The sequence below is a fragment of the Pimephales promelas genome, chromosome 5 (genome assembly GCF_988280905.1).
Source record: "Pimephales promelas chromosome 5, fPimPro1.hap1.1, whole genome shotgun sequence".
NCBI classification, from domain to species: domain Eukaryota; kingdom Metazoa; phylum Chordata; class Actinopteri; order Cypriniformes; family Leuciscidae; genus Pimephales; species Pimephales promelas.
This window is the reverse complement of record NC_142773.1, coordinates 8248840-8261501: the sequence shown is the minus strand read 5'-3', so window position 1 is coordinate 8261501 and position 12662 is coordinate 8248840. Positions and strand designations below refer to the sequence as shown.

The 12662-nt window shown below is 38.3% G+C and overlaps 1 protein-coding gene across 7 annotated transcripts in view; it reads right to left on the bottom strand.

Annotated features, from left to right (window-relative positions):
- adgrl2b.1 (adhesion G protein-coupled receptor L2b, tandem duplicate 1) overlaps nt 1–12662 on the bottom strand; it is a 162994-nt gene that overhangs the window by 51692 nt on the left and 98640 nt on the right. For all 7 annotated transcript variants that reach the window (XM_089130905.1, XM_089130899.1, XM_089130903.1 and 4 more), the window contains 3 exons: nt 10890–11099; nt 8477–8697; nt 5957–6023 (listed from right to left, as the gene is read on the bottom strand). In XM_089130905.1, the coding sequence (XP_088987031.1) occupies nt 5957–6023; nt 8477–8697; nt 10890–11099 (498 nt within the window). The remainder of the gene's footprint in view (nt 1–5956; nt 6024–8476; nt 8698–10889; nt 11100–12662) is intronic.

Genomic DNA, 12662 nt, shown 5'->3' with positions numbered 1-12662 from the left:
ATTCACACTAACTAGAAAAATTGCATTTCCTGCGGAATATGCGTGTGAATGCTTCAAAAGCTTAACTGAAATGCACAAACAAATGCAAAACAGTGCAAAAAAGAAAAAAGGCTTAATTCAAATGCATTTAATAAGCTGAAATGCAAAGAAAGAAAGAAAGAAAGAAAGAAAGAAAGAAAGAAAGAAAGAAAGAAAGAAAGAAAGAAAGAAAGATGGATTAGGTAGAAGGAAAAAAAGACCGATAGAAAGAGAAAGAAAGATGGATTATTAGAAATAAAGAAAAAAAAAGAAAGAAAGAAAGAAAGAAAGAAAGAAAGAAAGAAAGAAAGAAGGATTAGGTAGAAAGAAAAAAGAACGATAGATAGATAGATAGATAGATAGATAGATAGATAGATAGATAGATAGATAGATAGATAGATAGATTATTAGAAATAAAGAAAAAGAAAGAAAGAAAGAAAGAAAGAAAGAAAGAAAGAAAGAAAGAAAGAAAGAAAGAAAGAAAGGAAGGTGGATTAGGTAGAAAGAAAGAAAGAAAGAAAGAAAGAAAGAAAGAAAGAAAGAAAGAAAGAAAGAAAGAAAGAAAGAAAGATGGATTAGGTAGAAGGAAAAAAAGACAGATAGAAAGAGAAAGAAAGATAGATTATTAGAAATAAAGAAAAAGAAAGAAAGAAAGAAAGAAAGAAAGAAAGAAAGAAAGAAAGAAAGAAAGAAAGAAGGATTAGGTAGAAAGAAAAAAGAACGATAGATAGATAGATAGATATAGATAGATAGATAGATAGATAGATAGATAGATAGATAGATAGATAGATAGATAGATAGATTATTAGAAATAAAGAAAAAGAAAGAAAGAAAGAAAGAAAGAAAGAAAGAAAGAAAGAAAGAAAGAAAGAAAGATTATTAGAAAAAGAAAGAAAGAAAGAAAAATAGATGATAGATAGATGAAAGAAAGAAAGAAAGCAATGATTAGTAAGAAAGAAATATGAATTTGAAAGAAAGAAAGAAAGAAAGAAAGAAAGAAAGAAAGAATTAGTTAGAAAGAAAGATGGATTTGAAAGGATGAAAAAAGAAAGAAAGGATTAGTTAGAAATAAAGAAAGGATTAGTTAGAAAGAAAGAAGGAAAGATATATTGGTTAGAAAGAAAGACAGATAGTATAGTTAGAAAGAAAGAAAGATTATTTAGAAAGAAAGAAAGATAGATCAGTTAGAAAGATAGATAGTATAGCTAGAAAGAAAAGATTATTTAGAAAGAAAGATAGTATAGTTAGAAAGAAAGATAGATTATCTAGAAAGAAAGAAAGATAGATTAGTTAGAAATATAGATGGATTAGTTAGATAGATAGATAGATAGATAGATAGATAGATAGATAGATAGATAGATAGATAGATAGATAGATAGATAGATAGATAGATACATAGATAGATACATACATAGTCTATACATAGATAGATAGATCATTTGGACACAGAAAGTCAAATAGTTAAGACAGGCAGATGGATAGAAGAGGATAAAAGGAAGAGTAGAAAGGAGAAGAGATTAGGAAAGGAGGGTAGAATAGGAGGACAGGAGGAGTAGAGGATTGGAGGAGGAGAAGAGGAGGGAAGAGAGAGGGAGAACAGGAGAAGTAGAGGCATAAATGCAACAAAAACTTGTAGTATCCTTCAGAAAAGAGCTGAGTGACTGTCCACCAATCAGAACACAGGACCAATTATGTGCGTCTCCCTTTGATCTTTGCTAATCAGCATCACCTGTGCAATCAGCTTTCCTATTTAGACAGAGGCCAAAATTGCTGATACTTGGCCTCGAACAAACCTCAATAGAGACAAAACTATAGGTTGTATTGGCGAAATGACCTGACCGTGAGCGAGACAAGGCCTTTGTGAACGATGTGATGTATTTTTTTTGTGGATAGAGTTAAAAAAAGGGACCACTTTGGCAAGTTAAAAAACTGGTTTGTATTGCTCTGATCACAAAAGTTTGACCTGAATTTATAATTGCTGCCAATGGAGGAATGTCTGTCACTCTTGTCCTTTGGAAGGACACAGAGAAAAAACTATAAGTCCCAGGGATTTACTAAACACATGAGAGGAACCACAACAAAAATACCTACGTTTCAAGTATAATTTTATGCCCAAAGAGTGAAAATTGTGGCCTGGCCAGCGATTTAAAAATTATTTTTTAGCATTAGGTTTCAAGCTGGCTCACTCTAGCACGTGCTCTAGCTCTGAACAGTCTCTCTCATTCACTCCCATTATAATTTCAGAAACGGGTTGAAAAACATCATGAGACTAAAGTAGAGATTGTGAAAAAAGTATAATAGATATCAAAAAGTTGAATACAACTTTAATAGCTTACAAATTTCTCAACATTTTAAAGTTTAAATGACAGAAATAGCTGAAAGTATGCAGAAGTTGTAGGCTTTGAAAGCAGAAGGAGCATAAAACAGAATTTGAAGAATTCTCCATTGACTTCCATGTTAAAAAATATGCACAAAAAGTTTAATAATTTAAAAATTATAAAGGTTATAAAAAAGAAAAGTAATAGCACACATGTCCTTGAAAAGCTGCACATTTTGATACTTGAATGGTTTTTGTAGCACAAAGTAGAGAGGAGAAGAAAGCGACCGAAAAACGTACGGAAGAATACGGAATAATAATAAGAAAGATTTGGATTTCAAGAGTGTGAATGCTTGAAGCATTCACACTAACTAGATTAAAAAGTTCGTCGAGACAAACTTTAAGTTGGCTTGTGAAAGTTTGGAACAGAAAGTTTGAAGAAGTTTAAAGTAGTTTGAAGAAGTTTAAAGTAGTTTGAAGTTTAAATTAGTCTAAAGTTTAAATTAAGTTTAATTTAAAGATAGATAGATAGATAGAGTTAGATAGATAGATAGATAGATAGATAGATAGATAGATAGATAGATAGATAGATAGAGTTAGAAAGAGACAGATAGTTAGAGAGATAGATACATAGATAGATAGATAGATAGATACATAGATAGATAGATACATAGATATTTACATAGATAGATAGAGTTAGATAGATAGATAGATAGATAGATAGATAGATAGATAGATAGATAGATAGATAGATAGATAGATAGATAGATAGATGCTAGGGTATTCTGGGTGGTTGCTATGGTGTTGCTAGGTGGTTGTTAGGGTGTTCTTGGTGGTTGCTAGGGTGTTGCTAGGCAGTTGCTAGGGTGTTCTGGGTGGTTGCTATGGTGTTGCTAGGCGGTTGCTAGGGTGTTCTGGGAGGTTGCTATGGTGTTGCTAGGCGGTTGCTAGGGTGTTCTGGGTGGTTGCTATGGTGTTGTTAGAAAGTTGCTAGGGTGTTTTTGGTGGTTGCTAAGGTGTTGCTAGGCAGTTGCTAAGGTGTTCTTGGTGGTTGCTAAGGTGTTGCTAGGCAGTTGCTAGGGTGTTCTGGATGGTTGCTATGGTGTTGCTAGGCGGTTGCTAGGGTATTCTGGGTGGTTGCTATGGTGTTGCTAGGCGGTTGCTAGGGTGTTCTGGGTGGTTGCTATGGTGTTGCTAGGTGGTTGTTAGGGTGTTCTTGGTGGTTGCTAGGGTGTTGCTAGGCAGTTGCTAGGGTGTTCTGGGAAGTTGCTATGGTGTAGCTAGGCGGTTGCTAGGGTGTTCTGGGAGGTTGCTATGGTGTTGCTAGGCGGTTGCTAGGGTGTTCTGGGTGGTTGCTATGGTGTTGTTAGGCAGTTGCTAGGGTGTTCTTGGTGGTTGCTAGGGTGTTGCTAGGCAGTTGCTAAGGTGTTCTTGGTGGTTGCTAAGGTGTTGCTAGGCAGTTGCTAGGGTGTTCTGGATGGTTGCTATGGTGTTGCTAGGCGGTTGCTAGGGTATTCTGGGTGGTTGCTATGGTGTTGCTAGGCGGTTGCTAGGGTGTTCTGGGTGGTTGCTATGGTGTTGCTAGGGTATTCTGGGTGGTTGCTATGGTGTTGCTAGGTGGTTGCTAGGGTGTTCTGGGTGGTTGCTATGGTGTTGCTAGTTGGTTGGTAGTGTTTACATATGGTTACTATAAAGCATCCATATTAGCATTTAGCTATTCACAGCTAGCATGTTTAGCATATTGAAAGTCATGTGTGCTAGCATGAGTCAAAAGACCCAACCCCCATCGCGATACAATGTTCTGATGCTGAGATATAGCTGTTAAAATATGGTTGCTAGGGTACTCTGTTTGGTTGCTAGGGATTGGCTTGACAGCTGCCAATCATGAAACTCCAAAGGCTGCTTGTCAGTATGAATGATTTAAACCAACCGCCCTCTCTTTACAATGTTCTGATGCAGATATCTAAATCTTACTTAATGGTTGCTAGGGTACTCTGTTTAGTTGCTAGGGAGTGGCTTGGTAGCTGCCAGTGATAAATCTCCAAAAGCTGCTTGTCACTATGAATGATATGAATCAACTCTCATGACTCTGTGACATTCAGAATGGAAGATATCCCTCTTTAAAATTTTGTTGCTAAGGTGTTCGTTAATGGTTGCTAGGGCGTGGCCTGAAATTGTTGAGGTGATCCATGGTTGGCTCTTTGCTACCCAGAGTCAAACGAGACCACCCTCATGTTTCTATGACACTTGTATCCGGAGATATCCCTTCGATCTCTTTCTGTGCAAGTCTATGGGATATGTTGATAAGGTGCTTTAAATAGTTGCTAGGGCGTGGCTTGATAGCTTCACAATGATCCTGAGAGACTGATTGGTCGTCTGAGTAAAATGAGCCCGCCCCCTTGTCTCTATGACACTGTGATCCAGAGCTATGTTCAATATAAAACCCTAATGCAATGTGTAGGATGGCCCATTTCATGTAAGTCAATGGGGCAATTTTGGGCCACTCCTGCCCCCCAGGGGTGCAACTATTCCCCTACTGTGAGGTATTTTCTTACAGAGCCTGTCAGCCTCTTCAAATGTGGTACATTACAAGTTTCTAAGAAATCAGCAATATTTAGTATTGCACGAGGCCTGCGGCCTCGTGCCTATGGCCTACGGTTGCTAGGGTGCTGTAACTGGTTGCTATGGTGTGAATTTAGAGTTAATGAGTTTAGAGTTTATAAGTTTAATTGAGTAAGTGTCCAGAGTTGATTCATTTATGAGTTTAATAGTTTTATGAGAGTTTATAAGAGTATGAGTTTATGAATTGAGAGTTTATGAGTTTAGAGTTTATAAGATTAAATGAGTCTTAGAGAGTTTAAGTTTAGAGTTTATTAATTTATTGTGAGTTTAAGAGTTTAAGATTAGATAGATAAGTGTCATAGATTGATGAGTTCATTAGTTTGAATGAGTTTCAATGGCTCATATAGTGTATAGAATGGCAGTTTGATTGAGTCTGGGGCTTCAAGGTATTTAGATTTGAAATTTTGACAGTTGGGCAGTTTGAATTTCTCAATGGGAGTCAATGGGAGTTTTTTCCGACTTTGATCGTCATTTTTAGGAGAACCGTAAGTCCGATCAGTTAGAAAAGATATAGCACACTAAGTCAGAACAGTTTGAGTGTCCGTGCCGAGTTTGGAGTATGTGGAGTTAAAACTCTAGGAGGAGATAGAGTCAGAAAATTTTCCGCTCAGAAAAAGAATAATAATAATAAGTTTAAATAGCATTTCAGTAAGTTGGCTTTCCCAAGCCAACTTAATAATAAGTTTAAATAGGATTTCAGTAAGTTGGCTTTCTCAAGCCAACTTAATTATCAACCGATGGAAAGAAAGCTCATATTACTGAAAAACCGCATATGTTACCAAGATATGGGAACACTATACAAATCAGGGTTGTGTATGGTCAAATATTGTGATGCACAATTCAACATAATGCAAAAAAAAAAACACACACAAATCTCTCTCATTGCTGGTCAAAAGGAAGTACATCATCACTAAAGTAATGTCAATGTTTCTGTAGGCTTTCTGGTGCAAGTTCTCAACACCTAAATAAAGGTAGTCATGTTAAATGTGCAAAACTTACCATAATGATGAACGTAACAGGGCCGATGAAACTCCAAATGAAATGATTATCAACCCTCAACCAACAGCTGGAAAGAAGGAACGAGATAATTAACCACCACACAAGCAATTACTACAACCATCAACACACTGCAACGTTTGGAGAGAGACAACCACTTCCACTGGACAGCGTTTGCCAACCCTGTTCCTGGAGGCACACCAACAGTAAACATTTTCAATGTCTAAATAATCTGCCAAAACAGGTTTGAGTAATTGTTTTTATTGATATTAATGCCATAATAGACACATGCAGTTCTGTATCTGCATTAGGGCTGACACTGTTCAACTTTTGAGTACACTGAATGGATTTTAAAATCGATTTTCCATGTTTAATGACATTTCCAGTTTCAACACCAAAAATAGGCAAATCCACGGACACCTAACAGGCATAGCTGGGTTTCAGTCACGTGATTATGACGACGCGCGGAATTCATTTGGAGGGCAGGGAGTGAAGAGCGCAATGGACGAGATGGAGGAAAGTACGTACTGTACTACGTTACACGCAGTGTTAATTTCGACAGCAAATTTTGATTTAGTTTTAGTCTTAGTCTTTTGACTAAAATGCAATTTAGTTTTAGTCATATTTTTGTCATCTGAATTGTTTTAGTTTTGGTCGACGAAATTCAATATGATTTTAGTCGACTAAATCTACAGTAGATTTAGTCGACTAAAATATAATGGGTTTAGTTAAATTGTAATGCATTAATTTAGAATTTAGAATAGAAGAATTCTATTTAGAAGAATTACGGAGGAATTACTAATAGAAGAATTATGGATAACAGTACCGAATAAAGATCTTTTTTGCATCGTCACTCTTATTCATATCTATATGCCTGCTCTACTCATTCTCCCAGACGTTCGCATTTTTTAACGTTTTATGATCAGCACGTTACAGTACAAATGTGCGCATCCACCACTCACGCAGGACATCAGTTCTGACTGGATCGCTTCCCATATCTAACATTTTCGTCTAGTTTTTATTTGTTGATGAAAATGTCAATAGATTTTCGTAATATTTTTTGTCATTCAAAATTAGTTTTTATTTAGTTATCGTCTCATTTTCGTCTGTGAAAAAATGTCGTTGACGAATTTAACACTGGTTACACGCTATTAAGAGAGAAAGATGCATGCAAAAAAATCAAACATATGTTGGACATGATCCTTACGTTATGAAGAGGGGTGATTTTTCAACTGAATAAATATTTTCCTGCCATCAAGGCTGTAGATATCAGCAACTACCTCGTCTTACAGACATACTTTGAGTTTACAAAGTTCGGAAACATAACGCATTACAGAAACATAGCCACTTAAGTTGTATTAACTCGAATACGAAGTGATCATCCTCCCGACCACAGACATAGGTTTGCAAGCCGTTTTTCCGAAGTTTTTCGGTCAATTTCTAGCATTCCCCCCCCTTATGAATAACAACTTTTGGTACAAGATAAAAACTACTTGTGGTTTGATCGATTTAAGTAGTGATAAACAACGCCAAAAATAGGCATTTTGAGTTTGTTATAGTTCCCCAGATAGCAAACTGACATTGAATCAACGTGGAAACATGACATCGAAACAACATGATCTGACATTGTTTTGCTCATCGAATTAACGCTGAACCAACGTCAGACGCGTCATTCTTTCAAAACTAACGGAAAATCAACTTGAAATCAACGTTGTTTCAACGTTATGAAAGCAAACCAATTTTCGATTTCATTTAGCTTTGAAGAATGCCGCGTCTGACGTTGGTTCAACGTTAATTCGATGAGCAAAATCAACGTTGTTTCGATGTCATGAGAGACGTCGTTTCCACGTTGATTCAATGTCAGTTTGCTGTCTGGGCTTTCCTAATACAGCAAATCACTTCCTCCATTTGCATTTCGCGCCATGGCAACGCAGTGGCGTGACGTCATATGAAAACAAGCTATTAGGACGAAAAAAGTCAGCAATATCTCTGATGATTTATTGGCGTGAAGTTTCGTGCACCATGACAAACAGGAGCGCAACATTCAGAGATTGAGAATAACACCCTCGACTCGCCAAATGCGGGTACAATTGAACTTTGGCGGGAAACGCTGTCCAATCACAAGCCAATCTGGCGTGTTTCTGTGTTTACTCGCTTTGCTGGGGAAGTTTGTGCAAGACAAATCTGCGCAGATTTAGTGCAAATACGCAACTCGTGATCCTCATGATTTATTAAATACAGCGTATAGCAGAATCTGCACATATCTGGCTTACTTGAACACACACGTCACAGCGCAACACACAACAGTGCGCTTTTTCACTTGCACTGAAGTAATAGCGAATATTAAAAAGCATTTGGTTAACAGAAAAGACATTGTATTGACTAAAACGATTCCCCATTTTCGTTTTCAAAACTTGCGTCCGATCGATTGTGCAATCGATTTCCGAACGTAAAGTGACAGCCCTAATCTGTATTTAAATGGCAAGACCCAATATTTTGACATCGACAAAGAACATTACTCACGCTTTCCTCGTCCCGTAGCTCTTATAGTCGATGGCTGCGGAGATGCCGACCACCACACAGGGGAACAGGTAGCCGGATGCGTAGTAGTACTTCCGTCGAGAGAACTCGCTCTCAAAGACCTCCACAAGCATGAGGAACAACTGAACGCCCTCCAAACACATCCAGGAAAACGCAGCGAGAAAGAAGAAATGCAGAACTCCAGCAATCACAGAGCAGATCATCTGCACAGAGAGAAGTCACCGGAGTTTAGCCGTTTATAGAAGATCTTTATTTACCAAAAATGTTACTCGAGTCAAAGCGACTGGTTTAAAAACTGCTGTCATAACATCTCTCATTTTTTATTTGTATCAAAAAAAGTTTTCTTCCAAACTGTTATGTGCTTTTTTCAAGTAGTGTGTGAAGAAAACTTACTGAGTGAGTATCCTAACCCATTTTGAAACTCTATTCATAGTTATTAGCTTGACTTTAACACCCACCAACCTGCCAAACACGTGTGTGTTTCAGCAGAGGCATGTAATGGCAGAGAAAATGTATATAGAGACATGCCTCAATCCTCAATACAACTATATAGGGAAAACCCGTAACGCCAAAGATGGCGGTTGTATGCACATGCCCCGCCCCTCCCGCTGGAAAGCCAATCGTCTGCTTTTAACAGTCAAGCCGGGAAACAATTAAGCCTATCGTCTGGTTCCACCATGCGTAGTAAAACTATAGACTGTGGGGAAAAGGGCGTTTTAAACCTTATTTTGGGGCAAAGTCATCAAACTTTTTCAGCGATTTTTATCATATTTTACTGCTATTTCTATACATAACAGTTTTTTATGTCCCGGTGACCAGTGAAAGTGCAGTTCTGACTCTCTGCCCATTCATTTAGAAAGGAGCCTGGTCTTGTTAGTCCGAAATAGCTGCCCGGAGGCATTGCCAAGATGGCGGCCGAGTGGCATGACTTGCCTAAAAGGACTTTGGTAACGGTCACTCCTACAACACACTTCGCCACAGTATAATGGATCCGTGCATCAGGTCTTAAAGTGCCGCAAAATTAAATATGAGATAAAATTAAAAATATCTATATCTATAATATCTAGATTTTCCCCATGGTATTGCTGTCAAAAATGTGGCCTGTGAAAATGCAGAGTGAATGTAATGCCTGGTTCAGATTACACGATTATTTTTGTCTGTTACAATAGTCACTGTGTCAGATTACACGATTTTGACTACTAAAATCTTGTTGTGGATGAGAAACATGTCAGACTACACGTTGCTTCTTGACCAGCCATCGCGTGCCGTCTTTAATGAGGCGTGTGATGTCATCGAGAAGGCGAAACTAGTAGCGAGTGACTTCTGGAAACGAAGTAAACAAACAATGGATGAAGCGGTGACTGTTGTATTGGCTGTCCTGTGTTCAGAAAAAAGTTAAAAATGAAATAAACCTAACAATGGACACGTTCCTGGATTGCTCGAAGAGGACACTATGGGCTGTCAATCCTCCAAAGAGAACTTGAGGTAAAATATATATTTTTACTTTTAGTTTTAACGTTTAACGCACCATCGTCTCTCTTTCGTTTCGCCATTTTTGAAAGTTGTGTACGGAAAAGCTTCTGCGCTCTTATTGGTCAACCTCATACATGTGACGGAACCGTTGTGGACGACCGTTAAAAAAATTAAACATGCTAGTCTTTTTGTTGTTATGTCATGAAGCGTCGCAGACACGACTTAGGTTGTCGCCCACTATGACACACTATACGAGATGATACGATCGAATCTTGCGTCCCGACGCCCGTTGTCGTTTACGAATCCACACAACACACTACGTCAAACGGATCGTGCCAAAACGGGTAAAATCGTGTAATCTGAACCAGGCACTAAAGGAGTAGTTCACTTCAGATGTTCATGTCTTTCTTCCTGCAGGATAACCTTTCAATGTGATTACGAAATGTGTGGCGCATCACAGCTAGTGCAACTCGAGCATTTGTGATTAAAAAAAGTATAAAAATGTATTTTTTATAAAATGTGGTTTGTCTAGATCAGACTCTTATTCCTCGGCTGGATTGTGTCGAGACTTTGAAGCCGCACTGAAACTCACATCTGGACCTTCGACACGTTGGGCCCCACTGAAGTCACTATATGGACAAACATCCTGGAGTGTTTATCAAAACCTTCATTTCTTTTCCACTCAAGAAAGAAAGACATGAACATCTTGGATGACGTGGGGGTAAGTAAATTTTCAGGACATTTTAACTCCTTTAAGGTGCTCACACTATCTAGAGGTGGGCGAGTTGCCATTGTGTTGGCATATGATGTCATTAAATATTGCAGCTATCTAAGGTTGAGACTGAGATACTACAAAAACATTGAATTCAATACAGTCACAGTTTATTTGTTTGGCGTTTTGGATATCAGGAAGGACACCCACCGGAGGTTCGGTCATGTTGATGCCCACAAGAAAGAGAAGCTCTGCAATGAAGAGGTTGATGCACAGGTTCTTGTGGATTGTGTTGCGGTCACTCTGAAGGCCGCGGAAGAAGCAGAAGGTGAAAATGCTAATAGCGAGGCAGACAAGCGAGACGGCGATGCCCATCCGCGTGATGACCGTCAGAAGGAGCTCGTGAACGCTCCCCTCACCCTGGAAAAGTAAAGATTAGCATTAGCATTTATGCCACGTTCTACTTAACTCTAACGCTTCACTTGTCAGAATATGAGTGAGAATTGACTTTTTATTTTTGAATGTGACTAGAAAAACTGGCCCAGTTTCAAATGCAAAAAAACAACAACCCTTAATTAACTTTTCCAGTAAATGTACCACATCTGCTAGTCACTCATGCATAGGCTTTCCATCTTGTTATTGTCTACTATTTACACATCAGCAACAAGAGTCCATTAAAACCGGGCACTTCCAGCGGAGACGGTTACATAGATCACAATGGAAGCTCACGTCTGGTATAGAGCGAGTGTTTGACAGCAGACATCTTAAATAAGACTTCAACATCTCCTAGTGCTTATATCATCCATCTTTCATCTTTGTTTAATTAAATAAATATTGCCAAAGACATTTTAACTCTGGCAACAGGTTCTATTCACAAATCGTCCAAACAAAAAAACAATTCTGTTAAAGTTTAGCATGGAAACACCAACAATTGGCTTGTATCTTCAATGACACTGTATTAAACCATGACAGGACAATCTTGAACCAATGTCTAATATACCCCTTTTTCACCAAAAAAAGAACTGGTTGGGAACTGGTGCTGGTTCAAAGTTGGTTCGGAGTTGGTTCAACTTGCTAACCGCTACAGAACCTGTTTGTTTTTCCACTGACTAGAGCGCCCAGGGACGTCGTTACGTCACTGTGTACGTCGCCATACGTCTTAGCTAGAAATGCTTGCAAATACAACATTATAATACTTACGGATTATCTATAACTCGTATACCAAGAAAGCTTTAAAAACAATTGAAATATGTAAGTCTTTTAATCTTTTCGTTTGATATGTAATCTTTTCTGATAAGTTATGAACCCCTGTAATTAATTGTGTCTTTTTTTCTTTCCATTTATTTGTTCTATATTGTGACTTTTCATCTTTGCTTCTAATGTCTTCAATAAAAAAAAAAATACAAAAATAGAAACGCTTGCGTTAACTTCAAGCATAACAATTACAAAGGCGGACTCCATCGTGTTTCTGCAAATGTTTCTCTTGGCTTTGCGATCCTTTATTATGGTCAAAAAAAATGTTTAGAACACATCTAAACCCGCCCCAGCCCCCGACGTAAGCATGAAGTGGTAAAAGAACGGTTCTAGTCCAGCAAAGAGTTGGTGCCGCTTTGGAACCAGTTCCCCTGGCCGAGAACCGGTTCTTTGGCTGTCGAAACACAAAGAACTGGTTCGCGCGCAGACACCGGCTCCAAACCGGCTCTCAAAATGCTTTGGTGGAAAAGGGGCTACAGATACAGATTTTGATTAGTTAATAAGACGAGGGCTATGTCCACACTAGTGAGATTTCATTTGTCGTGTTTTGGTAGCGTAATAGTCATTTGATGACAAATTGCGGAAGGATACCCAACAAGGGAGCGATTGAGGACAGCAACGCCTTCACTGTCAGAAGTCTCCATTTTGGTCCGTCAACACTGAAACACAACCCCAGAGTTTTCAAACTAAAACTGGGTCTGCAGCATTTCCAAAAGTCTCCATTTTCGA